Source organism: Triturus cristatus, chromosome 6 (genome assembly GCF_964204655.1).
Source record: "Triturus cristatus chromosome 6, aTriCri1.1, whole genome shotgun sequence".
Classification (NCBI taxonomy): Eukaryota; Metazoa; Chordata; class Amphibia; order Caudata; family Salamandridae; genus Triturus; species Triturus cristatus.
This window is the reverse complement of record NC_140589.1, coordinates 1475138612-1475165757: the sequence shown is the minus strand read 5'-3', so window position 1 is coordinate 1475165757 and position 27146 is coordinate 1475138612. Positions and strand designations below refer to the sequence as shown.

At 40.5% G+C, this 27146-nt stretch overlaps 1 protein-coding gene across 3 annotated transcripts in view; it reads left to right on the top strand.

Annotated features, from left to right (window-relative positions):
- The window catches only part of LOC146821565 (N-acetyllactosaminide beta-1,3-N-acetylglucosaminyltransferase 2-like), a 162599-nt gene extending 136949 nt beyond the window's left edge, over nt 1-25650 (top strand). For all 3 annotated transcript variants that reach the window (XM_085612572.1, XM_085612569.1, XM_085612571.1), the window contains 2 exons: nt 22032-22219; nt 22756-25650. In XM_085612572.1, coding sequence (XP_085468698.1) covers nt 22765-23961 — 1197 coding nt within the window. In that variant the 5' untranslated portion in view covers nt 22032-22219; nt 22756-22764 and the 3' untranslated portion in view covers nt 23962-25650. The remainder of the gene's footprint in view (nt 1-22031; nt 22220-22755) is intronic.
- The last annotated feature ends 1496 nt before the right edge of the window (nt 25651-27146 follow it).

Sequence of the window (27146 nt, the reverse complement as noted above, 5' to 3'; positions counted from 1 at the left end):
GTTTTATATAGCGCGGACAAGACCCTTTTGGGTATCGGAGCACTTTACAGGGTGAAATATCAACAAAACAGTTCAGCACAAACCAACAATGGTATTACAAGAAATATACATAGTTCATTTGAATTTGGACAGGAGAATAGATTTAACTTCTTTTTTGAAAGACACAATAGAGGAATTCAGTCTGGTTTCTGTGGGCAGAGCATTCCAGATCCTGGGCGCCATACCCGAGAAGGCTCGGTTGTAGGTTTTCTTCTTGGCAAATTGTTGTGGTTTCAGTAGAAGGTTATTGGCGCTCCTGGAGTATCTGTTGCCACAAGAGAGCACCAATTTTTGTGATAGATAAATTGGAGTGTTGTGATGTATTGCTTCGAAAGGTAGCCAGTTGAGGGCTCTAAGGTCAGGGGAGATGTGACAGTTTCTTTTGGAGCCTGTGATGAGTCTAGCTGCTGTGTTGATTGAAGCTCTTAGTGGGGCCGTCGTTGATCTGGGGAGACCGCAGAGAGCGGCACACCCATATTCCACTCTTGGGATTACTAATGCTTGAGCTGCCAGTTTGAAGTCATTAGCAGGAAGAAAGGGTTTGAGTTTTCTCAAGGTGTTCATCTTAAAGTTTGCTCCTTTTATTGCGGTACCAACGTGTTTCTGCATGTTTAGATTTTTATCCAGAGTAACTCCAAACGATTTCGCGGAGTCAATAATACGAGGTTGACAGTTGAGTGCTGTTAGGTGTTTCAGCCAATCCTGAATGATGGTCAATTGGTTGGGAGGAGCGATTAGGAGGAATTCCGTTTTGAGGTTTTTAAGTTTCAGGTTGTTTTCGGCCAGCCAGGTCTGAGTTTTTTGTAGCGTTAGGTTGAGAGATTTTATGGCCTCTAGTGAGTAAATTTTTAAATACAGTTGAGTATCATCTGCATACATGTGATAGTGGATATTGGAGTAGTTAAGAATTTCAGGGTCCGGTTCCATGAATAGGTTGAAAAGTGTAGGAGAGAGGGATTATCCCTGTGGGACTCCTAAGGTGACTGGGGCGTGTTTGGACAATGAAGGACAAAGCCTTGAACTCCTGTCTGAGTAAGGTGGCAGAGGGAGTGAACTAGCACTCATTAAAAATGAATGGAGATAAGACAGAGGTGTTGGTGCTTGGAAGGAAACCGTCCCTGTGGAACCACCATCATTGGCCACTAAAAATCCCAAATCCAGCCTCTAAGGTCAAGAACCTGGGGTTCTGGCTCAATGATAAGTTAACTAAAAAAGCCTCAGGTGATAATGGTGACGTGATCATGGTGGCTGCCACATGTTCTGCTGTTTTGAAGTGACTGAGGAAGATCATTTGACTATTGCCGTTCTCAGCTTAATAAACAGTGGTAGAGGCTTATCATGTTGAGATTAACTACTACAATTAATGTGTAGCACTTCCCATATGGGTTGTGTCCCCCTTGGGCACTACCGTTATGCAGTTATTTATTGTTTTCTTTCTTGAAATAAACAAGCTTAAAAGGCAGTTGTATGTATTTATTCTTCATACATTGTTTTTCTTTTGTTTTTTAATCCATAGTATAAGGACTATTGTTTATCCAATGCATTTCGGGTTATTCAAAAGAACCCTTCATCAGGGATTAGTCCTAGGATAAGTATTGAATAATATCATGAGGACTGGTGATTCATTTTGTTTTGACTAAAACTAAGTCTTAATATCATGCATGCATGCAAAAATGAAGCTTAGTTTGTTCCAGCCATTGTCTCGTGTGGTCAAATGACAAAGCTTAGTATCCGATTTAAGGTGAAACTTTCCGATTGAAGACATTTAATAACGTGGTGGTGATAGACGTTAGTGATCGAAAAAAACACGTTAGAGCTTTTGTGACTAGAGTTCGTGGTTGTATGGCTGCAAACAACCTTTATTGAGACGGGTTAGTTATTAAGAATTGAAAAAAAGTGGTTGTGCTCATTTGAAAGTTGAAAGAATTAAATCAAGCGGGGTGAAAATAGTCGCGAACGTGACTAATGTAAGTGCTTAAGAAAAAATTTGTTTGAGCGTTGGTGAGCAGAGTTCGGTAAAAAAGTGGTTGTGCTCGTGTGGCGGTTGAAAAGACTAAAACAAGCGAGGTGAAGCGTGTTGCAATACATTTTAGTTTAAGGTGATTTCGAAGGTGAACGAAGATAGAACGATATTATCGGTGCTCGTACCTTTCTTGGTTTTAATCGTTGGATATACCGCTTGGCAGCGTTTCAAGAGATGTTAATGTCAGCGCGGTGCGGATAAAGTGGGCGCTTGTGCTTCTTCCGGTTGCAATCGTTTGGTGTGTCGCTTAACCAATGATTGGTTGCTATATGGACGTTTCACGTGGTGTTAGTGTTAACGCGGTGTCGATAAAGATAAAAGTAAAAATAGGACTGTGAATTAGTCTAGAAATAAAAAAGGGGTAAGGTGTGTAAAACCAAGGTGGCCATTTTGTAATGAACTTTTGCTTGGAAATGGCTATTAGAACTTGTTTTGAACCTTATGAAAATGCTTCAAAGAAAATATGAGAGTAATTTATAAATAACATGACAATTCAATGCGTTCATTCATCCCGAACGGGTCGGTACTGTCCAATCTTTTGATCCAATAGTTCTCACGTTGGAGAAAATGTTTTCTATGATCACGACCTTCTTTTGGTGTAACCACTTCAAGGATTAAGAATTTAAGTTGACTGATGTGATGATTGTTTGCTGTGAAATGATTAGCCACTGTTGAATTGATGTTCTTTGTGCGAATGTTTGATTTGTGCTCATTAATTCTGATTTTTGTTTTTCTCTCTGTTTTTCCCACGTAGACTAGGCCACATGGGCATTTTAATACATATACCACGTTCATCGTGTCACATGTGGCTGTGACATTGAGTTTGATGTTGTAACCCTTTCTGGGGTGTGTTATATTGGTTCCAGGGATGATATTGTGGCAATTGTTGCAATTTTTGCACGTGATAGTTCCTTTGTATGTTTGTGTGTCTTCAATCATCTTGTGTTTTAACATTTCGCCCAAGTTCTTACTCCTAGTATATGCGAAAATTGGTGTGTTTTTAAAGCGATTTTTGAAATCTGGTTCAATCGTTAACATTGACCAGTGACGTCTAATAATCCGTTTTACAGTGGAGCTGGCCGTGGAAAATTTAGACACCATCGTGATGCGATTTTCTTTGATGGTTGATGTTTTTGATAATAGCTGTTGTCTGTTTTTTTGTGAGCTTCTTTTTTCTGCATCTTCAAGCACTTGTTTGGGGTAGCCTCTTTGTTGAAAACGTTCCTTTATTACATTTAATCTGACGGTTGATGTTTTTGGGTCAGATACAATTCGTTTAACTCGTAACATTTGTGAATAGGGCAAATGCCGTTTTAGTGATTCCTGGTGAAAACTTGCATAATGTAATGTGTTGTTTCGGTCCGTTGGTTTCCTGTAAATGTCTGTTGTGAAGACATTGTTAGTCAAATTTATTAGTACATCCAAGAATGTGATTTGTTGTTTTTGTACTTCATGTGTAAATTGTATTCTGCTGTCAATATAATTCAGGTTGTTTAGAGCTTCAATTAGTGTGATTTCAGAGGCACTCCATAATATGAAGATGTCATCAATGTACCTCAAGAACAGTTTGCAATTATTCTGCCATGAATTCTTATTTAGAATGTGGTCTTGTTCGAATTTGTCCATGAACAGGTTCGCGTACGCCGGTGCGGCGCAATTTCCCTTGGAAGTGCCTGTTGTTTGTAAAAACCATTGGTTTTTCCAAGTGAAGTAGCTTTGATATAGCGTAAAGTGCAGTAATTCCATTAAGAAGACTTGCATTTCTAAGTTTATTTCCGAATGTAATAGTGCCATCTCAACAGCTTCTATCCCTAAATTGTGAGGTATTGAAGTGTACAGTGCCTTTACATCTATGGTGCACATAAGTAGTGTTTCTTCTTTGTCTATGTTGAGGTTATGGAGTTTATTTAAGAAATCTGTTGTATCCTTCACAAATGTTTGGATTTTGAATACAAGTGGTTGTAAATGTATGTCAATGAATTGTCCTACCGGTTCATGCAGGCACATATATGGCACTCATCAGCCATAAAACCTTGGATATGTTTGAAAACTTAGTAAAACAAGACTTAACTAAACTTAATCTTGGAAAAAAAAGAAAAAGAACCAACCTTACACAAAAAGAACTTGGCATTATAAAAAGCATTTCCAACAATCCCAATATTATATGCCAAAAGGCGGACAAAGCAGGAGCCCTTGTTATACTTAACATGAGTCAATATGAAACAGAAGTTACCAAACATCTCTCTGATGAAACCATTTACATCAAGATGGACATTAATCCCACTGAAAACTACAAAACCACATTGAAAGCACTTATCAACCAAGCCTTTGAAAAAGGAGTCATCAACGAAAGAACCAAAAGGTTCCTTATTAAAGAACATCCAAGAAGCCCTACCATCTACATGGTCCCAAAAATACATAAAGATTTGATAAATCCGCCATTCAGACCAATAGTCTCGACCAAAGGAAGACTGCATGAACCGGTAGGACAATTCATTGACAGACATTTACAACCACTTGTATTCAAAATCCAAACATTTGTGAAGGATACAACAGATTTCTTAAATAAACTCCATAACCTCAACATTGACAAAGAAGAAACACTACTTATGTGCACCATAGATGTAAAGGCACTGTACACTTCAATACCTCACAATTTAGGGATAGAAGCTGTTGAGATGGCACTATTACATTCGGAAATAAACTTAGAAATGTAAGTCTTCTTAATGGAATTACTGCACTTTACGCTATATCAAAGCTACTTCACTTGGAAAAACCAATGGTTTTTACAAACAGGCACTTCCATGGGAAATTGTGCCGCACCGGCGTACGCGAACCTGTTCATGGACAAATTCGAACAAGACCACATTCTAAATAAGAATTCATGGCAGAAAAATTGCAAACTGTTCTTGAGGTACATTGATGACCTTTTCATATTATGGAGTGGCTCTGAAATCACACTAAATGAAGCTCTAAACAACCTGAATCTTATTGACAACAGAATACAATTTACACATGAAGTACAAAAACAACAAATCACATTCTTGGATGTACTAATAAATTTGACTAACAATGTCTTCACAACAGACATTTACAGGAAACCAACGGACCGAAACAACACAATACATTATGCAAGTTTTCACCAGGAATCACTAAAATGGCATATGCCCTATTCACAAATGTTACGAGTTAAACGAATTGTATCTGACCCACAAACCTCAACCGTCAGATTAAATGAAATAAAGGAACGTTTTCAACAAAGAGGCTACCCCAAACAAGTGCTTGAAGATGCAGAAAAAAGAAGCTCACAAAAAAACAGACAACAACTATTATCAAAAACATCAACCATCAAAGAAAATCGCATCACGATGGTGTCTAGATTTTCCACGGCCAGCTCCACTGTAAAACGGATTATTAGACGTCACTGGTCAATGTTAACGATTGAACCGGATTTTCAAAATCTCTTTAAAAACACACCAATTTTCGCATATACTAGGAGTAAGAACTTGGGTGAAATGTTAAAACACAAGATGATTGAAGACACACAAACATACCAAGGAACTATTGCGTGCAAAAATTGCAACAATTGCCACAATATCATCCCTGGAACCAATATAACACACCCCAGAAAGGGTTACAACATCAAACTCAATGTCACAGCCACATGTGACACGATGAACGTGGTATATTTATTAAAATGCCCATGTGGCTTAGTCTACGTGGGAAAAACAGAGAGAAAAACAAAAATCAGAATTAATGAGCACAAATCAAACATTCGCACAAAGAACATCAAGTCAGCAGTGGCTAATCATTTCACAGCAAACCATCATCACATCAGTCAACTTAAATTCTTAATCCTTGAAGTGGTTACACCAAAAGAAGGTCGTGATCATAGAAAACATTTACTCCAACGTGAGAACTATTGGATCAAAAGATTGGACAGTACCGACCCGTTTGGGATGAATGAACGCATTGAATTGTCATGTTATTTATAAATTACTCTCATATTTTCTTTGAAGCATTTTCATAAGGTTCAAAACAAGTTCTAATAGCCATTTCCAAGCAAAAGTTCATTACAAAATGGCCACCTTGGTTTTACACACCTTACCCCTTTTTTATTTCTGGACTAATTCACAGTCCTATTTTTACTTTTATCTTTATCGACACCGCGTTAACACTAACACCACGTGAAACGTCCATATAGCAACCAATCATTGGTTAAGCGACACACCAAACGATTGCAACCGGAAGAAGCACAAGCGCCCACTTTATCCGCACCGTGCTGACATTAACATCTCTTGAAACGCTGCCAAGCGGTACATCCAACGATTAAAACCAAGAAAGGTACGAGCACCGATAATATCGTTCTATCTTCGTTCACCTTCGTAATCACCTTAAACTAAAATTTATTGCAACACGCTTCACCCCGCTTGTTGTAGTCTTTTCAACCGCCACACGAGCACAACCACTTTTTTACCGAACTCCGCTCACCAACGCTCAAACGAATTTTTTCTTAAGCACTTACATTAGTCACGTTCGCGACTATTTTCACCCAGCTTGATTTAATTCTTTCAACTTTCAAATGAGCACAACCACTTTTTTTCAATTCTTAATAACTAACACCAGTCGCTTTTACGTTATTAAACACCCCATTTAACTTGCAATTTTACCGTAAACCTCCGATTTCAACTCCACTTCCCGTCACTATTCACCCCGTCTCAATAAAGGTTGTTTGCAGCCATACAACCATGAACTCTAGTCACAAAAGCTCTAACGCGTTTTTTTCGATCACTAACGTCTATCACCACCACGTTATTAAATGTCTTCAATCGGAAAGTTTCACCTTAAATCGGATACTAAGCTTTGTCATTTGACCACACGAGACAATGACTGGAACAAACTAAGCTTCATTTTTGTATACATGCATGATATTAAGACTTAGTTTTAGTCAAAACAAAATCAATCACCAGTCCTCATGATATTATTCAATACTTATCCTAGGACTAATCCCTGATGAAGGGTTCTTTTGAATAACCCAAAATGCATTGGATAAACAATAGTCCTTATACTATGGATTAAAAAACAAAAGAAAAACAATGTATGAAGAATAAATACATACAACTGCCTTTTAAGCTTGTTTATTTCAAGAAAGATAACAATAAATAACTGCATAACGGTAGTGCCCAAGGGGGACACAACCCATATGGGAAGTGCTACACATTAATTGTTCATACCGACGCCTGAATGAAGACGCCACCCCTGGAGCACACATAAAAACTAACAGATTGAAAGCAACATTTTTGAACTAAGGTTGTAGCGCGTATCTTGATCCTATTGAGATTAACTACTACAACATGCTCTATTTGGGGGCAGACAAATCCTCCATTAGACGGATGCAGATGGTCCAAAATTCTGCAGCTAGGATGCTCTACAGGATTCCGGGGTGGACCTTGGTGGATCGTTTGTTACAGGAGCTACACTGGCTCCCAAATGAGAAGCAAATCCAGTTCAAAACCTTTTGTTACATGCATATAGAAAGAGCAGGGGTTTGTCCACACTACCTGCAGGATTTTGTTAAATCATACCAGCCTCCTGGCCTCTTATCTCTAGTGGGCTGTCCCTGAGTGTGATCCTGACCATAAAACGGTCATGTATGGGAGGGCTTTTGTTCACTTATCAGGGCCCCAAGCTATGGAACTCCCTCTCTGAACAGCTAAGACAATGTCCCTTACTATCAATCTTCCGAAGACAGCTGAAAACATGGCTGTTCTGAGTTGCTGGTTCTGAGGGTCCCTTTCCTGACGTTTAGTGCCGGAAAACCCCCAGGGGTAGGTGTGCGCTTTATAAACTTTTAAAATAAAATACATAAATAAATCTTAGGAAAGGTATTGCTAGTCTGGCATTCCATCATAAGTGATCTCTGGACATGAGGCTTCTACTAGATGTCATTATGGCTGACTATGCTAGTCTGCTACATGTTTTTGGGGAAACCCTGACCAAGTTCTCAGATCTTTCCTCTTGTGTAGAAATAGCTAAGAGGCTGTCTGTATAGAATTTGTTAAACATCTCATTTGATGAGATCTGTTTAAGGAGGCAAATTCTCCAGAAGGTACTCTGCCACTGGTCTTGCACTGAAGATGTTACATGTTTTTGGTTCAACTTGTTTATTTTGTATTGTGTCGGTAACAGAGCAGGTGGTTCGTAAAGCAAGTATGCTATTTTAACTCTATTACCTCCTGGTAAATAGATTGACAGGCAGGAGGCATAATTTTCCGAAGGACTGTTGTTGTGTAGTTTATGCTCTAGATAAATTAAATCCATTAAACATGTGCCCTTGGCAGAGGCGATTGCCAGCCCCAGGGGCACGGCGGTCTCCACGCGTTATCGGCTCATCCAATTCAAATATCTGCATAGAGTTTATTAGACAAGAGTACGACTGTGGCGAATGGGAGTTATTCAATCCCCAGTATGTTTGCGGTGTGGCAGAGATGAGGGGTCCTTTTTCCACACGGTATGGACCTGCACTGCCTTACAGCCCTTTTGGAATAGAGTTCGGTCATGTCTTAGCGAGGTATTGGGGTGGGTGCTCCCATCGGACCCACAACTGTTTCTGCTGCATTCTACTGACGACATTGGGGGGAACCGATACAAGCAACATCTACTATTCCTCGCCCTTACTATTGCCAAACGTGACATTGCACAGGGATGGAAAGCATCCTCTCCTCCGACTATAAGCAAATGGAAGACCGAATTAGATAGGTGTATGGGAGTCGAAATTGCTGTGATCGAAGCCAGGGGCTGCCCACGGAAACATCGCAAGATATGGTCGCGGTGGGCGACCTATCGTGGGATCGACCTGCCCCCTCTACCTGAGGAGGACATTTGAGCGGGATCCACCATCCTTTGCCAAGGGTCCCCCAAGTTCTTATTGCTTGCCTGTTCTACTATTTCACTGGAATGAGCTTTCTGTATCTGCTGTATTATGTGCTGTACCCCGAAACTTGCCCACTGTCTGCATATTCCCTGGCCAGGAACTTAGGAGTCATGATTGACCCTACCCTGGGGATGGGTCAGCAAGTAAAGAGGACTATCTCCACATGTTGGGGCTTACTAAACATCCTGCGGAAGATCAAACATTACCTGTCCCTTCAAGCCAGAAAGCAAATTGTAATTGCATTAATAGGCTCAAGACTTGACAACTGTAATGCCTTATATTTATGCATTAACAAGGGTCTGTTAATGCGACTTCAAATGGTGCAGAATGCCGCCGCCAAGTTTGTACTGGATCTACCTAAGCGGGCTTCTGCTTCAGCCGCTAGAAAGACACTGCACTGGCTTCCAATTGAGGCCAGGATTTCTTTTAAGTCCCTATGTTTGATCTATGGGGCTTTGGCTACTAGCAGATCTGGAGGCCTAAGGGACCTGTTGGCCCCTTATACCCCTTCCAGAACTCTGCGCTCCGCCAATAAATCTTTGTTATCAGTCCCCCGTGTTCGTAGAGCCAAGTGGGGTGGCAGAGCTTTTTCAACTTTGGCTCCAAAGCTGTGGAATGCTCTGCCGGCTGAGACTAAATCCCTTCCCTCAAAGCAAGCCTTTAGGAGGGCTCTCAAGACGTGGCTATTTGCTAAAGCCTACCCTTAGTTCTGGATTTGCCTTTTATGATTCTCTTTGGTTAGGCGCCTTGATGCCTTCGGGCTTAGTTGCGCGTTTATAAATTTCATTTCATTCATTCATTCATATTGTTTAGATTTTTATTTCACCTGCATGTTCCGCAGGGACTGTTTATTTTTATGGAAATGGTTATTGATGCACATATTGTCCGAATGATTCAACGAGCTCATACAGGATCACTGCCTGTTGTATTGCATAATGACCAAATAAAATCTGTTGTTAAAAAATAAAAAAAACATGTGCCCTTGGAGTGCATGGTCCGCAGTAGAGAGGATATGAATTTATTACTCCTATGCTAACCATAAATGAATTGAAAAACAAGAGAAAGTGTTTCCCAAACTGGATGTCATAAAAGTTGGTGCAATAAATAAAGATGCCTTTAAATTCTCTATTTAACTTGTCACATTTGCAGTGATTCAAAGACAAGTCAAAGGTCAGGCGGCTTTATTCTTTTAAAATGCAGATTGGTGTTTACTTTTCTTTCTCTGACTGAAATAGTGAAAGGTGTTTTAAATGTTTTATGGGACAATGTAGGATGTTATTTTTTGCAATACGCAACTAAATGAAAATACCTGTACAAAGTATGCATCCTGAATTTAGGAAAGCAAAAATTAAGCACTTTTTTTGTAACTCTGAAATGTGTTGGAAACAGATTTTAACAGGATCAAAACCAACCAAGCCGCGTGGTGATGCATACATAAATGATAAACATTCACAGAAACCGCATTTTTACTCATTGTGATTTGTGTGCTATATAGTTGCATCTGTAAAACTGTCTATACAAATTTAGTGGCCATTTCAATAGAAAAAACTTGCTGTCTGTAAATGACAATACACTACCATTTATGTTACTTTCAAAAAACGCCCTGCCTCATGTTTAAAAGTAGGTGGGTTATGAAAGTTTTTCGGTTTAAAAAGTGGACTGTGGTTCTAAAACGTTTTGAAAGCACGGCACTAGACTATTTACCCTGCCGAAAAAAGCCTGATTATACTAATTTTTACATTACAGATAATGCTACATAAATTCAATTAATAAAGCTAAAAGGTTTAGAGAATGCTTTTTGAAGGGATTCAAAGTTTCTTTATTCGTACTGGAAAATAAATTGTAAAATGTTTTAAGGTTGTTTTAAAAATAACGCAAACTATTAAATTAAACGGACTTTGTGAAGGTGACAGGTGAACATAGGGCCTTATATAGAGTTTGGAGAGAACTCAAAATTCTCCGGTGTTTTGAAGATACTCTAAATACACAGTATCACTAGCTAAATCTCCACCAATACGTTCGCCTAAAATGTGTTGCCCACTCTGCTTTTTTGGTTTAGATTTATTACCATGGCACATATGGAGCATTTTGTTTTAGCATTTGTTAGCTACTTATCAATAGTGACATTTATGTGCTGCTGTTCAGGTTTCCACTTCTGATAGACATTGGATAGCATAGAACACCCCATTGCCTACTGTAGCGTTTCCACATAAAGCCTACAAATGCGGTAGGTTAGTGTTTTTTTAGAAATGAGTCAATAGAGTGATTAAATACAGCTACAGCGTCATGACTTGATGTGAAACATTTTGAAAAATGGGGTTGGAAGAGTGTGGAACTAGCATACTACCCCATATTCTAATACGAAGGTGTCATTCTAGGATTAAGAGACCCTGTTTTCAGATTCGTATCCAGCTGTTTACCAGCGATCCCACGGCCTAATGAAATTATCTAACTTTCTGAAGTTGGAAATAGAACTGAGGAAATACTGGATAAAAGTGTGTCTCAAGCTCTGGGTCACGACCCACTAGCCATCGTGAGTTAATTTTTGGTTGGTTGTAGAAGTCCAACCGGTAACTAAAGACGTCTTTAAATTCTGTATTTATCTGAACATATTTCCTGCGCATTGAAGAAAGAGGTCGTATGTCAGGTGATGTCTTCTGACAAATTGCTACTTATGTTTTTTTAACATGGAGATTGGTGTTTATAAACTTCTCTGACTTTGCAGTAGGCGAAATAAAAGTAAGGGGAGTTATGTTACAATCTTGCTGGTTGTGAATACAAATCTGTAGGATGTCACAACAAAATGTAATTACCTCTAGAGGAACTGTACACATTTAGCAGTTAGGAAAGCAAAAATGAATCCTGACAAATTAGGAAACTTTACTTGGTGATGCACAAATGATAAGTATTCACTGAAACCCGATATCCACACATATTCATTTGTGTGCAATTTAGTTTTATCAGTACAACTATGTGCAAATTTAGTTGCCATATCAATGGAAAATGTGCTTTCTGTAAATGACAGTGCGCTACCACATGATGCTGTAGTTCAATAAAAAAATCTCCTGCCTCATGCCCATTATAGATAGGTGAGTTGCAAAAGTTGGGTCATGGTTCTAAAAGGTATAGGAAGCACTGAAGGAAAAGCAGACTATAATAAAAATGTCATGGTAAGGAGATGTGGGTCAAAGTAAGTTGGTTACAATGTAAAAACCTTATTGATACCAGTAAGATTGTTTAAGATTCAAGGAACCAAAAATGTCAGTTAAAGTTTCTAGAACCAGGACAAGGTGACTCTACTCACTAAGGAACCAGGGTGAGTAAATTGTTGTCCCATTGTGAGTATCGTCTTTTTGTTTCATACCTTTGTGGCACACACTCCTCACGCTGCTGCGCAGTCAAATCACCAGATGTCCCTACATCTCTAGGTCCTGATGAGACCCCACACTCGACAGAGGGTCAAAACGTCGTCGACACAAAAAGATAAGTGAACCATTAACAAGCGCATATCACTGTATATAGCTGCTGCTTACCCTGTATATATTTAATGGCTGACTTTCATAGTATTGTGGAAACCTTGTACTAGAACTGTCACTGTTTTGGTACTAATACTTTGGGTTTCTGTTTTCAATGGGGACACTATGCACATTGTTTTTCAGTGTTTTCATTTTCTCTAGGTATTGTATATATTCCCTTCAACCTTTTTCGTGATAAAAAATCAACTGTGATATACTTAACAATTGCTATATGTGGTTTCTTCTCCCTCGGACATTACTCTAACCCTTTGCATTGCGAGTGCGCATTTCCTTATCAAGATAGATCATACCATTCCACAGGAACCACTGTTTCTGATAACAGTTAAAGTTTCTAAGCAGTCTGTAAAACTGTAGGCCCTTTGGTGGTGAAGCAAAAGGATACTGCATAAAGTCTTAAAGGAAACTGACACAAATTTCCAGGACGGCGAAAGCAATTGAGGTTACACTTGGTTTGACACCAAACAGTGGCCTATTAAGGTGCCTGTTAAGTTTGTTGGGCTATCTCAAGTATGAGTGAGGAGATTGAGAGCAATGCATTGCTGGCATCTGAGACCGATTCAGATTATTCTGGAAAATCTTGGGAAGTACTGGTATTACTGCTTCATGTAATCGTAAAAGGTATTTAGGCTTCTGCCAGCGAATTTTAAGGCGTATTATTATTACCTGTAGTTCACAACTAATAAAATAACTACCTACATGAACACAAGAATCCAACAACATTAGAACTTGTATACAAGGAGATAAACAATAAAATGGAACAAATGCTGGATGCCATATCAGCTTAACCAGACCTTCGACCCCTGCCTCGAGAGAACTAGAAATGGGTTAGAAAGGTTTTTGAGCACTGCAGGAGAAAAGATCCACCACTATACAGTGTCTAGAGTTAACAAGTTTGAAAAAAACAGGAACAAATTCTGTTATAGAGCACTGATGTTTTGCGGGCTGTAAGATACTTGCACTATGTGGCTGTATGGTCTCGGGAAGAATATTCACAAGAGAGAGAAGTGTTGGAAGGACGCCCTTATAGACTGGATCTGCTGTATGGTACATTTATTTTAATGTTAATTTCAGAAAAAACATAAGCAAGACAAGGTCTTTTTGGACTAAGCACAGAGCTGTGAACTTTGTGTATGAAATTGTTAAACTGCAACTAATTGAAAAGCCATCACCTACTCCATAAGGAAGGCGTGCGCTGTGAAGGATTTACTTTGATTTAGTCGGTTGCGTTTGTTATGTGCCTGCTCCAAAGTGATGATTTCAAACTTGCTCACTGCTGTTCTGAGAGATTAGTGTTTACTTCCCGTCCAAAACAATCAAGTCCTGTGATGACTGTTCATGCATCTCAGTCACAAGACTGCTGGCTCACAGGACATGGGTTCCAAGACAAACGTCAGATATTCAACTAGCTTCATGCGTCACACAGCTGGTTGCTGTAAATAACACTCAAGATCAACTGAGGCCTGGATTTCATCACAGTGAAAAGAGTTGTTCTGTGTGCAAAAATAATAATTTGGCGATTTGCACATTCTGTGCTGGTGTTTCGTGGAATATCCCTGCAATTATTCAGTAACATTGTATCGTGAGGCTTGAACTTGCAGGGACTGAAGAACATGGATGTTTCCTGTGAAGGCAGTCAGTCAGAGAAAGGAAAAAAAGAGAAACAAGGGTGTAGTGTAGATTAACCAGCACATCTAAGTGAAGTCTGTCAGATTTACAGTGCAACTTTGTGAAATGCAATTTTATGAAGGTACTGTTTGCTTGATAAGACCGTTTAAATGAGACTTCACAAGGTTATTTGTGGTACTGCGTAATAACAACTGCAGTAGGTCTTCAGTACCAAGAAGGAGGCTAGTTGGAGGTTGGTGTTAGAGCAGGTATCTACGGTATTGTTGTTGTCTTCAAGTGATTGCCTGCATGGAATTCCTTAGGACAGGGATGGCTGCATACAGCTGTGTGGTGTTCTTGGAATGCCCTCTGGGAGCTATGAGTGCAGTACACAGTGGCCCTCTTAGTTGATGGTACTGTACATTCTAGAAGTGTGCACATAATGATTCATAAGAGGAATTCAGAAAGGTTTATTGTACAATTATTTAAAATCATTACATTTGCGCTAAAATAGGTTTAGTAAAGTGCGTTGTGAAATTGATCCCGAGCCTTCTGTCTTCCAGGTCTGATTTTTTACTTGGTGGTGTTTCTTTTGGGCCTTATGTTAGGGAATTCTACGAGAGGTCAGTGGTCCTCACCTTGCTTATAAAGTCCTTTGCGCTGCTGCATCGCCATACTTGTCCTTGAGTCCATTAGCTGCTTAGCTGTTGAAGCCAATTTACTACTTGGCAGGGTGTCATGGTTCTGATCCTCTGCTGCTAGCAATATTCTGGTCACTATCCAGAACATTTTCAGGAAGCGTGCTAACAGCTAAGGCGACCCTCCTTTCTGGCAGCAGAACATCGCCTCCTCATATGTGCGAACATTTAATGCCTGCAGAAGTGGGCGCAGCCAAAATCTCCTGTATGGGAGCAGCGGTTTGCAGAAAGCAGGTTATATGCGTTAATGACTCGGCGTCCGCTGCGCAATAACTGCAAAGCCTAAAATCATCCCCTTCTCATCTTCCATTCCAGTAAGCTTTGAGTGGGATCAGACTAAATCTTTATTTCATTAAGTTTGTTTTCATATCCTTGGTTAGTGTTTGGGATAAGTGGATTGGCAGTGATCCTGGGTCGTATAAGTTGGAAGCCCAGCTGCTGTGAGCCTTTCCTTTCACTAGGTTTCACGTCTTGATCCCAAGATATTATCTTTGCTTGCTTGACAAGCAGTTTTGCTATGTGTCTTGCTGGTGGATTAACGGCCCATATATCATCTGCTTCTAGGTCTATCAATGAGCTAAGCAGGAAGTGACACCAGTTTGATTCTCTTCCATTTATTGCTTGCCACAAAATATATTTTAATGTGCAGGAGGGTTCCTTCTTTAATTTCCGACAGTAAGCCATATACCTTGCATTTAATACTAGCTGTTGTGAGGTGAGGTAAAATTCTGAATGTATTGGGCATGTGTTGTGCAGTTTGGTAAGGCAACATTTTCCTATAGCTACTGACCTGAACTTTGTCAAGCCATTTAGCATTGGAACACAAATGGGCCATAAGCGGTGGCAGGTAGCAGTTCACTAGCCACTGCCTTTAGGAGTTCTTGTGAGTGTAAACTCCAGATAGATTTTATTCAGTTCACAAAGTGCCCAAGGTAGAGAGTAGGCCTGGGCGGTGAACTTCGCTCCATTCGCGGAGTTTGCAGAGTTTTCTGCACTCCGCGGAGCTCGCGGAGTGTAGAAAACTCCGCTTCGCGATGTGCAGTGGAGTTTTTTCCCCTCTCGTGATCGCGAACGGTAAGTTCGCGAGCTGCGGTTCGGGTAGAATTTCTACAGGAGCGACAAATATCAGCACAAACTGCAGTTCGCACTGCACTCCACTACTCGCGTAACTTCGCGGAGTTGTTTGTAACTTTGCGGAGTTCCGCGTAGCAATACTCCATGAACTGTGCCCAGGCCAAGAGTTGGAAGCTGCCTCCTGTGTAAGAATATGTGCTGTGGGGCACCTCTGGCTGTCCAGCCACACCACATACCTAAGTCTTTTCTGTTCCCTCACCAGAACCATGCCCCTCTCTTAATTATCTTCTGATTGACAGTCATCACTTTGTGTTTTGTTACGTTAATCATTAACTTGTTTCTTCACGGTATTTGGCTAAGGAATTAAAAAGTCTTTGAAACCCTATTTGTGTCTGATCAAATAACACAGTGTTGCCAGTGTACTGCAGTAACTGTATTTTGTGGATGTCAACTTTCAGGGGTAATGATCTTGTTTCTTCTTGGAAAGTTTGTAGATCGGCCAAATATAGGTTGAACAGCAGGGGGGCTAGCATGCTGCCTTATTTTAGGCCCTTCTAAGTATACACCTTGGTAGATTTAGTCAACCCGCTGTCATTTCTACACATGTGCCAGTATATAATGCTGTTATGGCATTGAGTAGGGGAATTGTAATCCCCCACCTATTTAATTTGGCCCAGAGTTTGCCACGTGAGACGCTAGCAAAAGCCGCAGCAAACCGAGCCAAGGGATAGAGTTTATTTTTTGCCTGCACCGTTTCTTCTATCAGATGGGAGATACAGAGCAGGTTCTCCTTGGTAAGGCAGCCTTTTCTTAAGCCTGTTTGGCATGGAGGGATCAGCTTTTCTTCGTCCCATATTTCCAATTCCTTGTTTAAAATATTTGCATAGAATTTCCCCTCTATATCCAGTAAAGCTATCAACCTGTAGTCCTCAAGGTTTGTACAATCTCCTTTTTAATGGATTGGCACTAAAATTGCACTTCTCCCTTTTTTTTGGATTGATGTACCCATAGAGTGAGATTGTAAAATGTAGCAGATATTACCTGGGCCCATTTTTTGGGGGCTCTTTTGTATGCGGCTGCTGGAATGCAATTTGGTCCGGACGCCCCATTTTCATACAAGGAGCTAATCAACTTTTCAACTTGAGTTTTAGATCTTTTTAATATTTGCTCACCTGCCTCCTTGCTGACATTGGTAGTCTGGAAAATGGTTGGTGCTGGGGGGTCATTGAATAAGTTCCTTATGTGGGCTTCCCAATGTGCTGGGGAAATGTTAGCGACTTCTTTTTGAGATGTTGCTCGTCCATGCCATTTATCCATGCCCAAAACTTTCTCTGGTTGTTAGATCTTATAATTTCGTATACCTGTCTTGTCGCATAGAACAGTTTCCTATAGGACCTTCTTTTCCAGTTAACTTTGTTGTTGTTGTTGCTTCGGTATTGTTCTCGGAGGGCCTTATTTAGTAGCAGCTTTATTTTGCCTATTTCTTTTTGCTGAACTTCATTAGTTTTGCACTGTTTTCTCCCAGCTTGCTTCTATGTGTTGTGCAGCTGGTTTCCATTTTTTTGAAGGAGCGAGGCCCATTCGCTCCATGGATCTTCATTTTTTGGACCCCTTACTTTGATGGTCATCTAGCAGTTTTTCTCTTGCCCACCTTACCCCTCCAGATCTTTAGTGAGCCATTTTAATCTCTAGTCCCTCCAGCTTACCTATATGCTGTTGCTTGGAGTGGCGCACATTAAAGAGATTCAGCCTACATTTTAGCATTGAGTGGTCACTAGCTATTGTAGGGTGTACCTCGAATGTGTTCATATGCTGGAAGTGGGCTATTGATATCCACATTTAATCCAATGTTGCTAACCTGCTTCATGAAAGGAATGGGTGCCACATATATGGTCCTGCAAGGTGTGTGGGAGGTGGAAGTGCATGTACTACCCTATTCCAAGGTTGAGTGCCGCAGTGTGAGTACATAGTGTCCTAGGACAGGTGAGTTCAGAAGTGTGGAATGCATGGAGGATCTAATGACAGGGTGAATGCAGTTGTACCCTAAAACAGGGTCTCTGTAGTGATGTATGTTGTGTAGAATTTGGAGTGCCCTAGGGTAGTGCGAGTACAAAGGATATATTGCACACAATACCTTTTACAAGGATGAATGAATGCAGTGTATGGTTCAGTAGCAGTGAGTTAGTTTAAGTGCATGTAATGCCCTAGGACACACACGCGTGCAGTGATATTTAATGCACTAAATGGTCATGACAAAATGAGTGCAGTGTAGGGTAATTCTTGTTGACTGGGAGTTGAAGTGCATGGAATGCCCTATAGTGGGATGAGCGCAGTGTATTGTCCCACTACTGGTATGGGAGTTAGAGAGTACGGAATCCCCTTGGACAGAAATTATTGCATTGATTCTTAGTGAACAGAATACCTGACAACAAGCATGAGTGCAAAGGTTTTGAATGCACGGAGTGTCCTTTGACAGGGTGAGTGCCCTGTTAGGTTGTATTTTATTCCCTATAAAAGTGGTGAGTGCAGTGATGTTTGTTGCATGGAATGCCCGAGTACAGAACTGAGTGCAACCAGCATTAGATTTCATCTTAATTGTGGCCGTAAGACGTTGCATTGGTTTTAAGGGAGGTTGTTTAGATCCTGGTTGAACTGTATACTACTCTTACGAAAGTCTAAATGTGTCTTTCAATATCTTAGTTTTCTGTTATTAAAAAAAACGGAGATATGTTGGATTCTGTTTCTGTATGTCTCAGCTGATCTATTCATCGTTGTTACCAGTGTAAAGATTTACAAAGATGCTTGACCTCTGTGTTTATGTACGTGGCTCCTTTATTACTAGGAACATACAGATGATGATAAGTATCTGTCTAGATGCCCTACCAGGAGCAGACCAGCCTACTCGTCCAACTGATCTTCACATTCACACATGAACAGAATGGCATCCTTAATATTGTGTACAGAGCTAACATTCCAGGCTGGGCATCATTAGAGCGTAAGGGCATGGAAGAAACCGATCCCAGCTTACTGGATGAGTGTTGTGTCTTTTTCTCTCTATTTGCCATCTTGCTGAGCAACCTGATCTTGGCTCACTTCAAACAGCCCTAGTTGTTTTCCCATCACTCATACTTTTATGACTTTGTGAATGTATCGCATTGCATAGTGCGACAACAGCCCAAAGGGGTGTGCCGGCACTATATAGAAAATACAGTGTTGAAATAACCACTTGACGTTTGCTTCAGAGAGACAGGCTCTAATGCCTAGTCCGATTTTATTCCAAAATGGTAAAACGAGAAACAAGAAAGAGCATCCTCCTTTTCTAATCCTACAGACACGGGTTTTTAGCAGCAACCTGTTGGATGATCTAAGCTATATATTATGTTTATAATGGTGAAATCCGTGCCTCCGATATTTAAGGCCTGTTCCATGAAAGGCCCTGTATGTTAACACCCTGCATTTTAAATAGATGCATTTTCAATGGGTAACTAGTGCAGTTCTTTCAGGTGGTTTGCATCGGGCTGCTGACCCAGGATATTCAATAGTAAGCTAACTGCAGCGTTTTGAACCATCTGCAGTCAGTGCAGCACATATTGAGGCAGACCCAGATATAGCATATTTGTATAATCCAACTTTGAGGTGATTGAGTGGACAATGCTATAGCAAATGTTTACAGGGAGAAGTTTCACCATTTTTATAAAAGCGCGTAGAAGTCCAAAATAGGTTGATGTCACTGATCCAACTTGAGGGCAGAAAGACAGCTCTTATTATCACATTTATTGTCTAGATTTCTGGCCATGGTCGCAAGTGAAGGTAGTTCTCTAAATCACTTGGCGATCCGAGGCCGTGCAGTGTCATTTTATTTTTTCTGAATCTAGTTTCAGACAGACTTTCCTCATCCAAACTGCCACCCTTATGAGCTAGATTTAAACACCTCTTGAGGGGCGATGTTCACTTTCTGAAAAGAAAACATAGGCTGAGTGTCATTGGAATATAATATCACCTTAATGCTGAAGGACTGGATGATTGTTGCAAGATGGGTCATCTATTCTTTGAGCAATGTAGGGCTCAGATGCGCTCACTGTTTTATCGTGTCTCAGTAGCATGGAAAGTGAGGAGAAAGGGGAAGGTGAATTGTCTGGTCCCTGTCTACTGAAAAGGACTGAACCCGAGGCAGAGCTCCACCATAGACTCCTACATCACCCACCCATTCCAACAAATGGAGTGAGACACTGTGTTAAAGTAGATCAGAAGGCCTACTAATGCTAAGGTAAATGATTGGTCTAGGTCTTTGTTCATCTTGGCAAACTCAGATACTTCGATAAGTGCTGAATCCGTGCCATAGCTGGATTAGTAAACAGATTGAGTATAATGAAGGAGACCATTCTGCTCGAGATCTGAGGAGAGTTGCTTGTTTACTAAATTTTTTGCATATTGGTCTAAAGTTTGCCATGTTGGGGTCTGCCATCTTTTTTTTTTTTTTTTTTTTTTAATAATTCCATCGCAAGTTGATTACTGAAAGAACTGTAGAGGGTTATACTGATGACAGGGGTCCAAAGGTGAGCTGGTATTGACCGTACAGAACAGCTTTCTCTGATTCTTCCTGAGTGATCTGGTTGAATTCTGCTAGTGAAGAACCGGATTAAAGAGGAACAATGTTAGCCAAGTGGCCATCTGTCAGAGGAGCGTCAAACTCCGAGTAGCTATTCTCTTTTTTATTGGGAAGGAAGTTGGACAATTCTTCACAAAGATCAGCGATTGGAATAGTCTTCCTCTTACAGGCTGTTTTTGCAAGAAAAGAAAGGAGAATTTCAAAAACCTCTCTAAGGGTGTTTAAATTAGTTAAAATTTGTTCGGTAATTAACTTAGTTTGCACTTCCTTACTACAGTTGTGTTCATTCTCATTTCACCTTACTATAGCATGGCTGCAAGATCTAGGTTTAGGCATTTGTGGGTGTTTTTTTTTTGCTGTTGAAAGGAGGGGAACTAGAATTTTACGGGCCAGCCATCTAATAGTCTTGCTGTGTGTCCATGCCTCGAGTTGGGCCATCTCATAAGAGAAAGATTTGGGCTATCTCTTATCAGTACCTATTTCTCATGATCTACAAATTCTGCCTGTAATTGTTTGTTCTTAGTTTTATACTCAATATACAGTTTAACGTTATGTGTAATAAGTTCTGCTCTTTAGAGAAGGAGCCAGGGGAGGCTCGTAACTTTTGTAAGTGGCGGGGTGCATAACAGTAAATGCTTTTGCTTTATAAAAAATATAAATAGAAGGGCACCCCAATCCCCTCTGCAGTATGAATTCTGCTTCTTACTGTGCACACTGCTTGATTAAACAAAAACATACCTTTATGTCTGATTTTATTTGTAGGATTCCCAATTCAGCAGCACACGTTCATCTGCAAAATGTTCACAATCCCCTCCCTACCGAAGTTGGATCCTCCTGCTTTACGCACTTGGCTTTGAACATGTGCATGCTGGGCAATGCATCCCAGAAAATCCGAGCTCTGCTCTCATGTTGCTTATAATACTAAACGGCATAAGAGCAGTGCCAAGATTGGCTGGAGCAGGCAAACTCAGCGCTCAATCGGAGACGAATGATGCTGTGTCTCTGGCCTCACAGCTCCCAGATAGCAATGATCGTGGAAGCCAACTGCGCATGTCATGCTGGCCACAGCAACAACACTGGCCAGTCTGACATGCACTATTCAGTTAACAGTGTCCCAGTCAATTAGTCCTAGCACAGGCTGACATTTGCCTACTGCTTTGCCGGGAAAGAGAGCTCCGTGGCCGCTCCCTTAAAGGAAGCAAAAAAATGGGGGTATGGCCGGCAAAGTTTTTAAAGGAAAAAATATTAATAAAGAGTGTGTCTGGGATGTACAGGCAAACGTGGGAGGGACGGGCGGGGTCAATGCCCCAAAGATCCTATGTGCCGTGCCAATATTCTATGGTGAACTGCTTCTATTGTGTAGGTGGATTACGGGTAGCATAACGTTTTATTTCACGAGCTCGCAGTTCTTTGCAATGGCACCTGCTTTATGGCCTTCTCGAATGCATAATTCGTTTACAGAGCACGATACATTTGTAGTGCTTGGTTTGATTCTTATTTATGTATTTTACAGAGTTGTAAAGTGCCCAAACTGCTGTGAGGCTTTATCAGAACCCGGGAGTGGAAGGAGAGAGTCCATAGAATTAACCCACTGGGCCACAGGATAAAGTTGTCAGATGTCACTCGGATCCACAGGCAGAGCAGAAACAGCTGTATTTCAACAGCTCTTCTGGGCTTCATGTATTCGGGTTCCAGTTAGAGGTGAGGATCACGAGAGTTCTACATAGTAGAGCCCTATCTATGACTGTATAGTGAGTTCCACATAACATTTTTACGTTTTTTAGAGATGGACAGTGAGTTTCAGGAAGCCACCCTCGCCGTCTGGTCCTGTGTTCAAAATCTTAAACTTGCTTTAACGAATCTGTAAACACGAACTCCTTTCTGCTATTACTATAGCAAGGTGACAGGCTATCCACTAGAACTCATTGTACAAAGAGAAACAGTAATTCTCCTTGCAGACATTTAGCATAACTTTTGCATATTCATTCGTGTTTCTTTGCTAACTTATTTTTTTATTTTTGTGTATGTTCTTCTATTGGCTCATTTTATATATTGTTTAGTGCAGTACAAATCTGAGATAGAAAAATATGCAAATAAAAGTGAACGTGGTTCAATATGTTGTGATTTGAACCTCTGTTGTAGCCTTTAAAAATCATTGAATATGAAATTTACATGAAAGTATCAACAATTTTAACAATTGCAACATTGACAACGTTTTTTATCTTGTCTTTTTTGAGGTATGAGAAATGATTGCTGTTTGTAGAAGGTTTAAACTGCTGGGAAGTTTGATTATGATAAATATCGTTATCTATTTAATTATGGCAATCTCAAAAAGTGGCAACCAAGAGAAAAAAGAGAAACGTCAAAATATAGTAGTGCCACATAGAAAGTTCTGGAAGAAGTTCTCCCGAAACAAAGGCTACTGGAATGAAGAACAACTTAAGCTTGACAGGTTGTGGAACCCTATTTTGACATTCATGGACAGCATGACTGTTGAAGAAAGTTTGTCTCTGAATGGAAGGCTTGGGGGTTCATGTGATGCAGATTCAGCAGTTAAAACAGATGTGAAGGATTTTGCAAAGCTGCCAGAGAGATTTAAGGACTTCTTATTATACATGAGGTGCAGGAACTATTCATTGCTGATTGATCAACCCCACAAGTGTACCAATAAACCCTTTTTACTGCTGGCTATAAAATCTCTTATCCAGCATTTTATCCGACGACAAGCAATAAGGGAATCTTGGGGAACAGAAGTAAGTGTTGGTAATTTAAAGGTGGTAACGGTGTTCTTGTTGGGAAAAATGCCAACTGAGGATTACTTTCCAGATCTTTCCAACCTAGTGAAATACGAAAGTGAAACGTATAAGGACATTTTACTTTGGAATTATAGAGACACATTCTTCAATTTGACCATAAAAGAGGTTTTGTTCTTGAAGTGGGTCAGTGATTCCTGTGCTGATGTCGAATTTATTTTTAAAGGTGATGATGATGTTTTTGTAAATACCCACCTGATGCTGGATTACTTGAAAAATGTATCTATAGACAGAGCAAGTGATTTATTTATTGGCGATGTAATAGAAAGAGCTAGTCCTGTCAGGAATAGAAAATTGAAGTACTACATCCCAGAAAGTGTATATGAAGGTTCATACCCTCCATACGCAGGTGGTGGTGGTTTTTTGTTCTCTGGCCAACTGGCCCTTAGATTATATAATGTAACACACAGGATCCTTCTCTATCCAATTGATGATGTTTATACTGGCATGTGCCTTAGGAAGATTGGGCTTAGGCCAGAAAAACATGATGGATTCAAAACGTTTGATATTGGTGAAAAGCAAAAAAAGAACGTTTGCTCATACAAAAACTTAATGTTAGTACACAGCAGAGGTCCCCAAGAGATTATTAAGATCTGGACCTTTTTGCAAGATCCACATCTAAAGTGTTAAGGTACAAAGTACATTTTTGTGTCATGCTCTATATAGCCTTAGGAGTATAGAATGTTTCCAAAGATAATTTTTACATGTGACTAGACAACTGATGTAATGAGCCATTGCCAAAAGAAATTCAAGCAGTGCCCTGGAATGCGTATGGTATGCAATTTTCTCTTGCTTACTTTTAGTCTTTGCTGAGATATACACGTTCTTGTCATTATTACTGCTGTTTCAAAAAGTTGCCTTTATAGTGGCCACGTTATTATTTGGTCCAGGCTAATTTTCTTTATGCACAAAAGGCAGCAGTTGACTGTCTGGAAAAAGTCAGCTACCCTTCACACATTTAAGTGAGGTTGTCTTTTTTCTGTGTCCAAGGCCCTGTCTTCTGTTTCAAACTCACCATGCATTTATACCTCCTACACCTAAAAGTGCAACTGCCTGTGTGCGGCTTGTGGTTAAGGAGAGATTTGAGTGTTACTTGGTCAACAAATATTACCTCCTTCCCATTCCACCGGTGTCTTCATAGGTCCCCCTATTTTACCTGCTTGGTAAGGCTGGAGGGAGACTTCCCGTCACCAGCTGCCTTTTACGTCATACTCCTTTCCCCTCTAACTCATATGCCTCTTCCTACCCTAGTGTTGTTCCTGTATGCCAGCTGTTCTCCCCTTACCTCATTCACTTGTTTCTCGGAGATGGTCTTAAGGCTGTAGCAGTGACGACTCCTCCGCCCCATCCCTCCCCCCTTGCTGCAGGACCCCCTGACCTCTCCACCCGCGAGCCATGCTGGCCGTCACTGGCTTCTAAGAAAGCTCCAAGTCACCAGCTACTCCTGAATCTTTGTAAGGGTCCGAGTTTGTTTGTCTATTTTCTTATTAATTCTGATCATTGATTTTTCATTTAACAACTTTGTATTTATACATTACTCCATTTATGATTGTTATTGCAGTTGCACTTAGCAGCAAACTAACCCATAATACAGCATCTAACATTGGCCATGTTGCAGCTGTGGTGTACGGTAGTGTTGTGCCGTCTAGGTGGGGGTCATTGTACTCTGACCTCAGACTCTCTGACGGGTTGTTCATTCACTTGATCAAGTAAACAGCCTTGTCCTCGTCCCTGGTTGGGAAGCAGTGTCCAACTGCTCATTGAAGGGGTCCTTAATAAGCTGAGTTGAGGATCACCAACAAATAGATGTCCCTTTCAAGGGGACAGGAAAAATCCAGGAGGATTATGGAATAGCTTTGCCTTTGTCCATACACCTACAGCGTGAGTGGGACCTGAGATTTTAACAGTTGATAACAGCAGAGGGTTTACTGGCTCATTAGTAGGGACTGCAGAGAAGAGGGCATTGGGTGATGGAATTCTACCTCGTTTGCCAGTTTAACTGATGCTTCCTAAAGGTATATGCGAGTCTCCGTTTCTTTTTAGCTAGTATACCTTTGGTGTGTAAAATGTTACACGTTCTTGAATATTTACTGCATGACATTTGCCTTCTGTATGCCGTCCACTGTTGGTCATGCCAGCGCTGGACTGTGTGAGTGCAAGAGGCTATATTAAACTTTGATTTGTGTTCTATTGTATTAACATAACATATATATTCTGTAAGGGAGAACGGTATTTTCTCAACCGAAGATTGTAATACCAAGTTAGCTCTTCAAATACCAAGCCCAGTGCCTTTGTTAATATTAAATGTTAAAAACATCATTGTTTTAAATTCTCCAGTCTATCATTTTATTCCGCTCCTAACGTGCTGTCCCTTTATTTTGAACCAAGTGCGAACACTTCTACTCAGAGGCTCCCTCTGTATACTAAAGATCACGAAATTATGTATAATTGGACCATTTTAAAAAAAAAAATGAATCCCAGTGCGCTCTTTGCTGCAGTATTTTGTATTAAGTTTCCTAACTATAAATAAATGTTAATCCTTATAAAGGAGTTATGTTGGTAAGTCACCATTCACCAATCCATATGAACACCCTGTCATTACTAATACCAGTCGTCAACTGAGAAAAGGTTGTGCAACATTTTTAAATGGCTGGCAGTCACGCGAGGTTTGGTCGCATACCGTACATTGCATGTTTTTAAGACAATGTGCAAACAAACTAGAACAGAGGGGTTAGCTGCGAATAGTGCATCAAATGGAGTGGTATAGGGGGCTCGCTGCACTCTAATATGCTAAAATACGGTTTCACTATCCAAGTAGGGTGCAAAGGGATAAAAAAATTCTTCCTTGTGTTAGAGGGCATGACACCCATGCTACACCACAAAGATCGAATGCTTTAATTTAAACAGTTGCCGACATATTTTGTCATGCATAGCATACGTCTCATTTAATTTACATACTTTTCAGCCCCTAAATCTTTATCCATCCTTAATAGTAAATAAATAACTGCCATGCAACCAAACCTTCAATTTCTGCGTCTGCGCTAATAGCTCTGCTCAGACATATTGCCTTCTATGTTTTCCCAGACTCTACCAGACAAGTCAGCCCAAAAGAGCCCCGCACCTTCTCTTTCTACCTTCCCCTTCCGTCGCGTTGAGTGGATTGTTGCTACATATATTTCAGCTGACCTATATGTTACCAATGATGAGAGTTTTCTCTTCGAGCACTGCTAAAGACTCGGACCCACACCACGCTTGGCCTTCTAAGTAATTTACACTCAGTGAAAATAGTTTTCTTGAGGTTTCCTGAAATTGTTTATCAACACCACGTCCTCGTCTTTCTTTGGCCCTGTTATTACTTTATAGTCATCCCCACCACAGGACAGAAGAAATAACAGAAAGTAAAGATGCTGACTTCTCATCCTTCTGGGTGCTATAAGAGAATAGCCTTCCCAGCGTTCTTCCTGTTTTTTGTCATGTCTCGTGAAAGGAAAAAACCTGTACTGGAGCAGCACATCACTCATGGACCTAGGAAGCTTGGCAGCTAATCTCATGGCTGAGGTAAGAACACGAAGGCAGGCTGACTCCTGGTTTTGGGTCTCTGAAGCCGTGCCTGGGATTTCTTCTGTGCCAGGCACAGGGAGGAGAGAGGTTGTAACAGTGCTTAATTTGTTTTAAAAAAATAAGTGCCAGAGCCCTTGTCAAGAGGCTGCTCCAGTTCGCTCCAGGTGCTATACCTGCCAGTGACGGCAACTACACAACTACTAACCATCACACTGCTACGACTGAGGCAATTCAGACTGTTAGAGGCCCCAAAA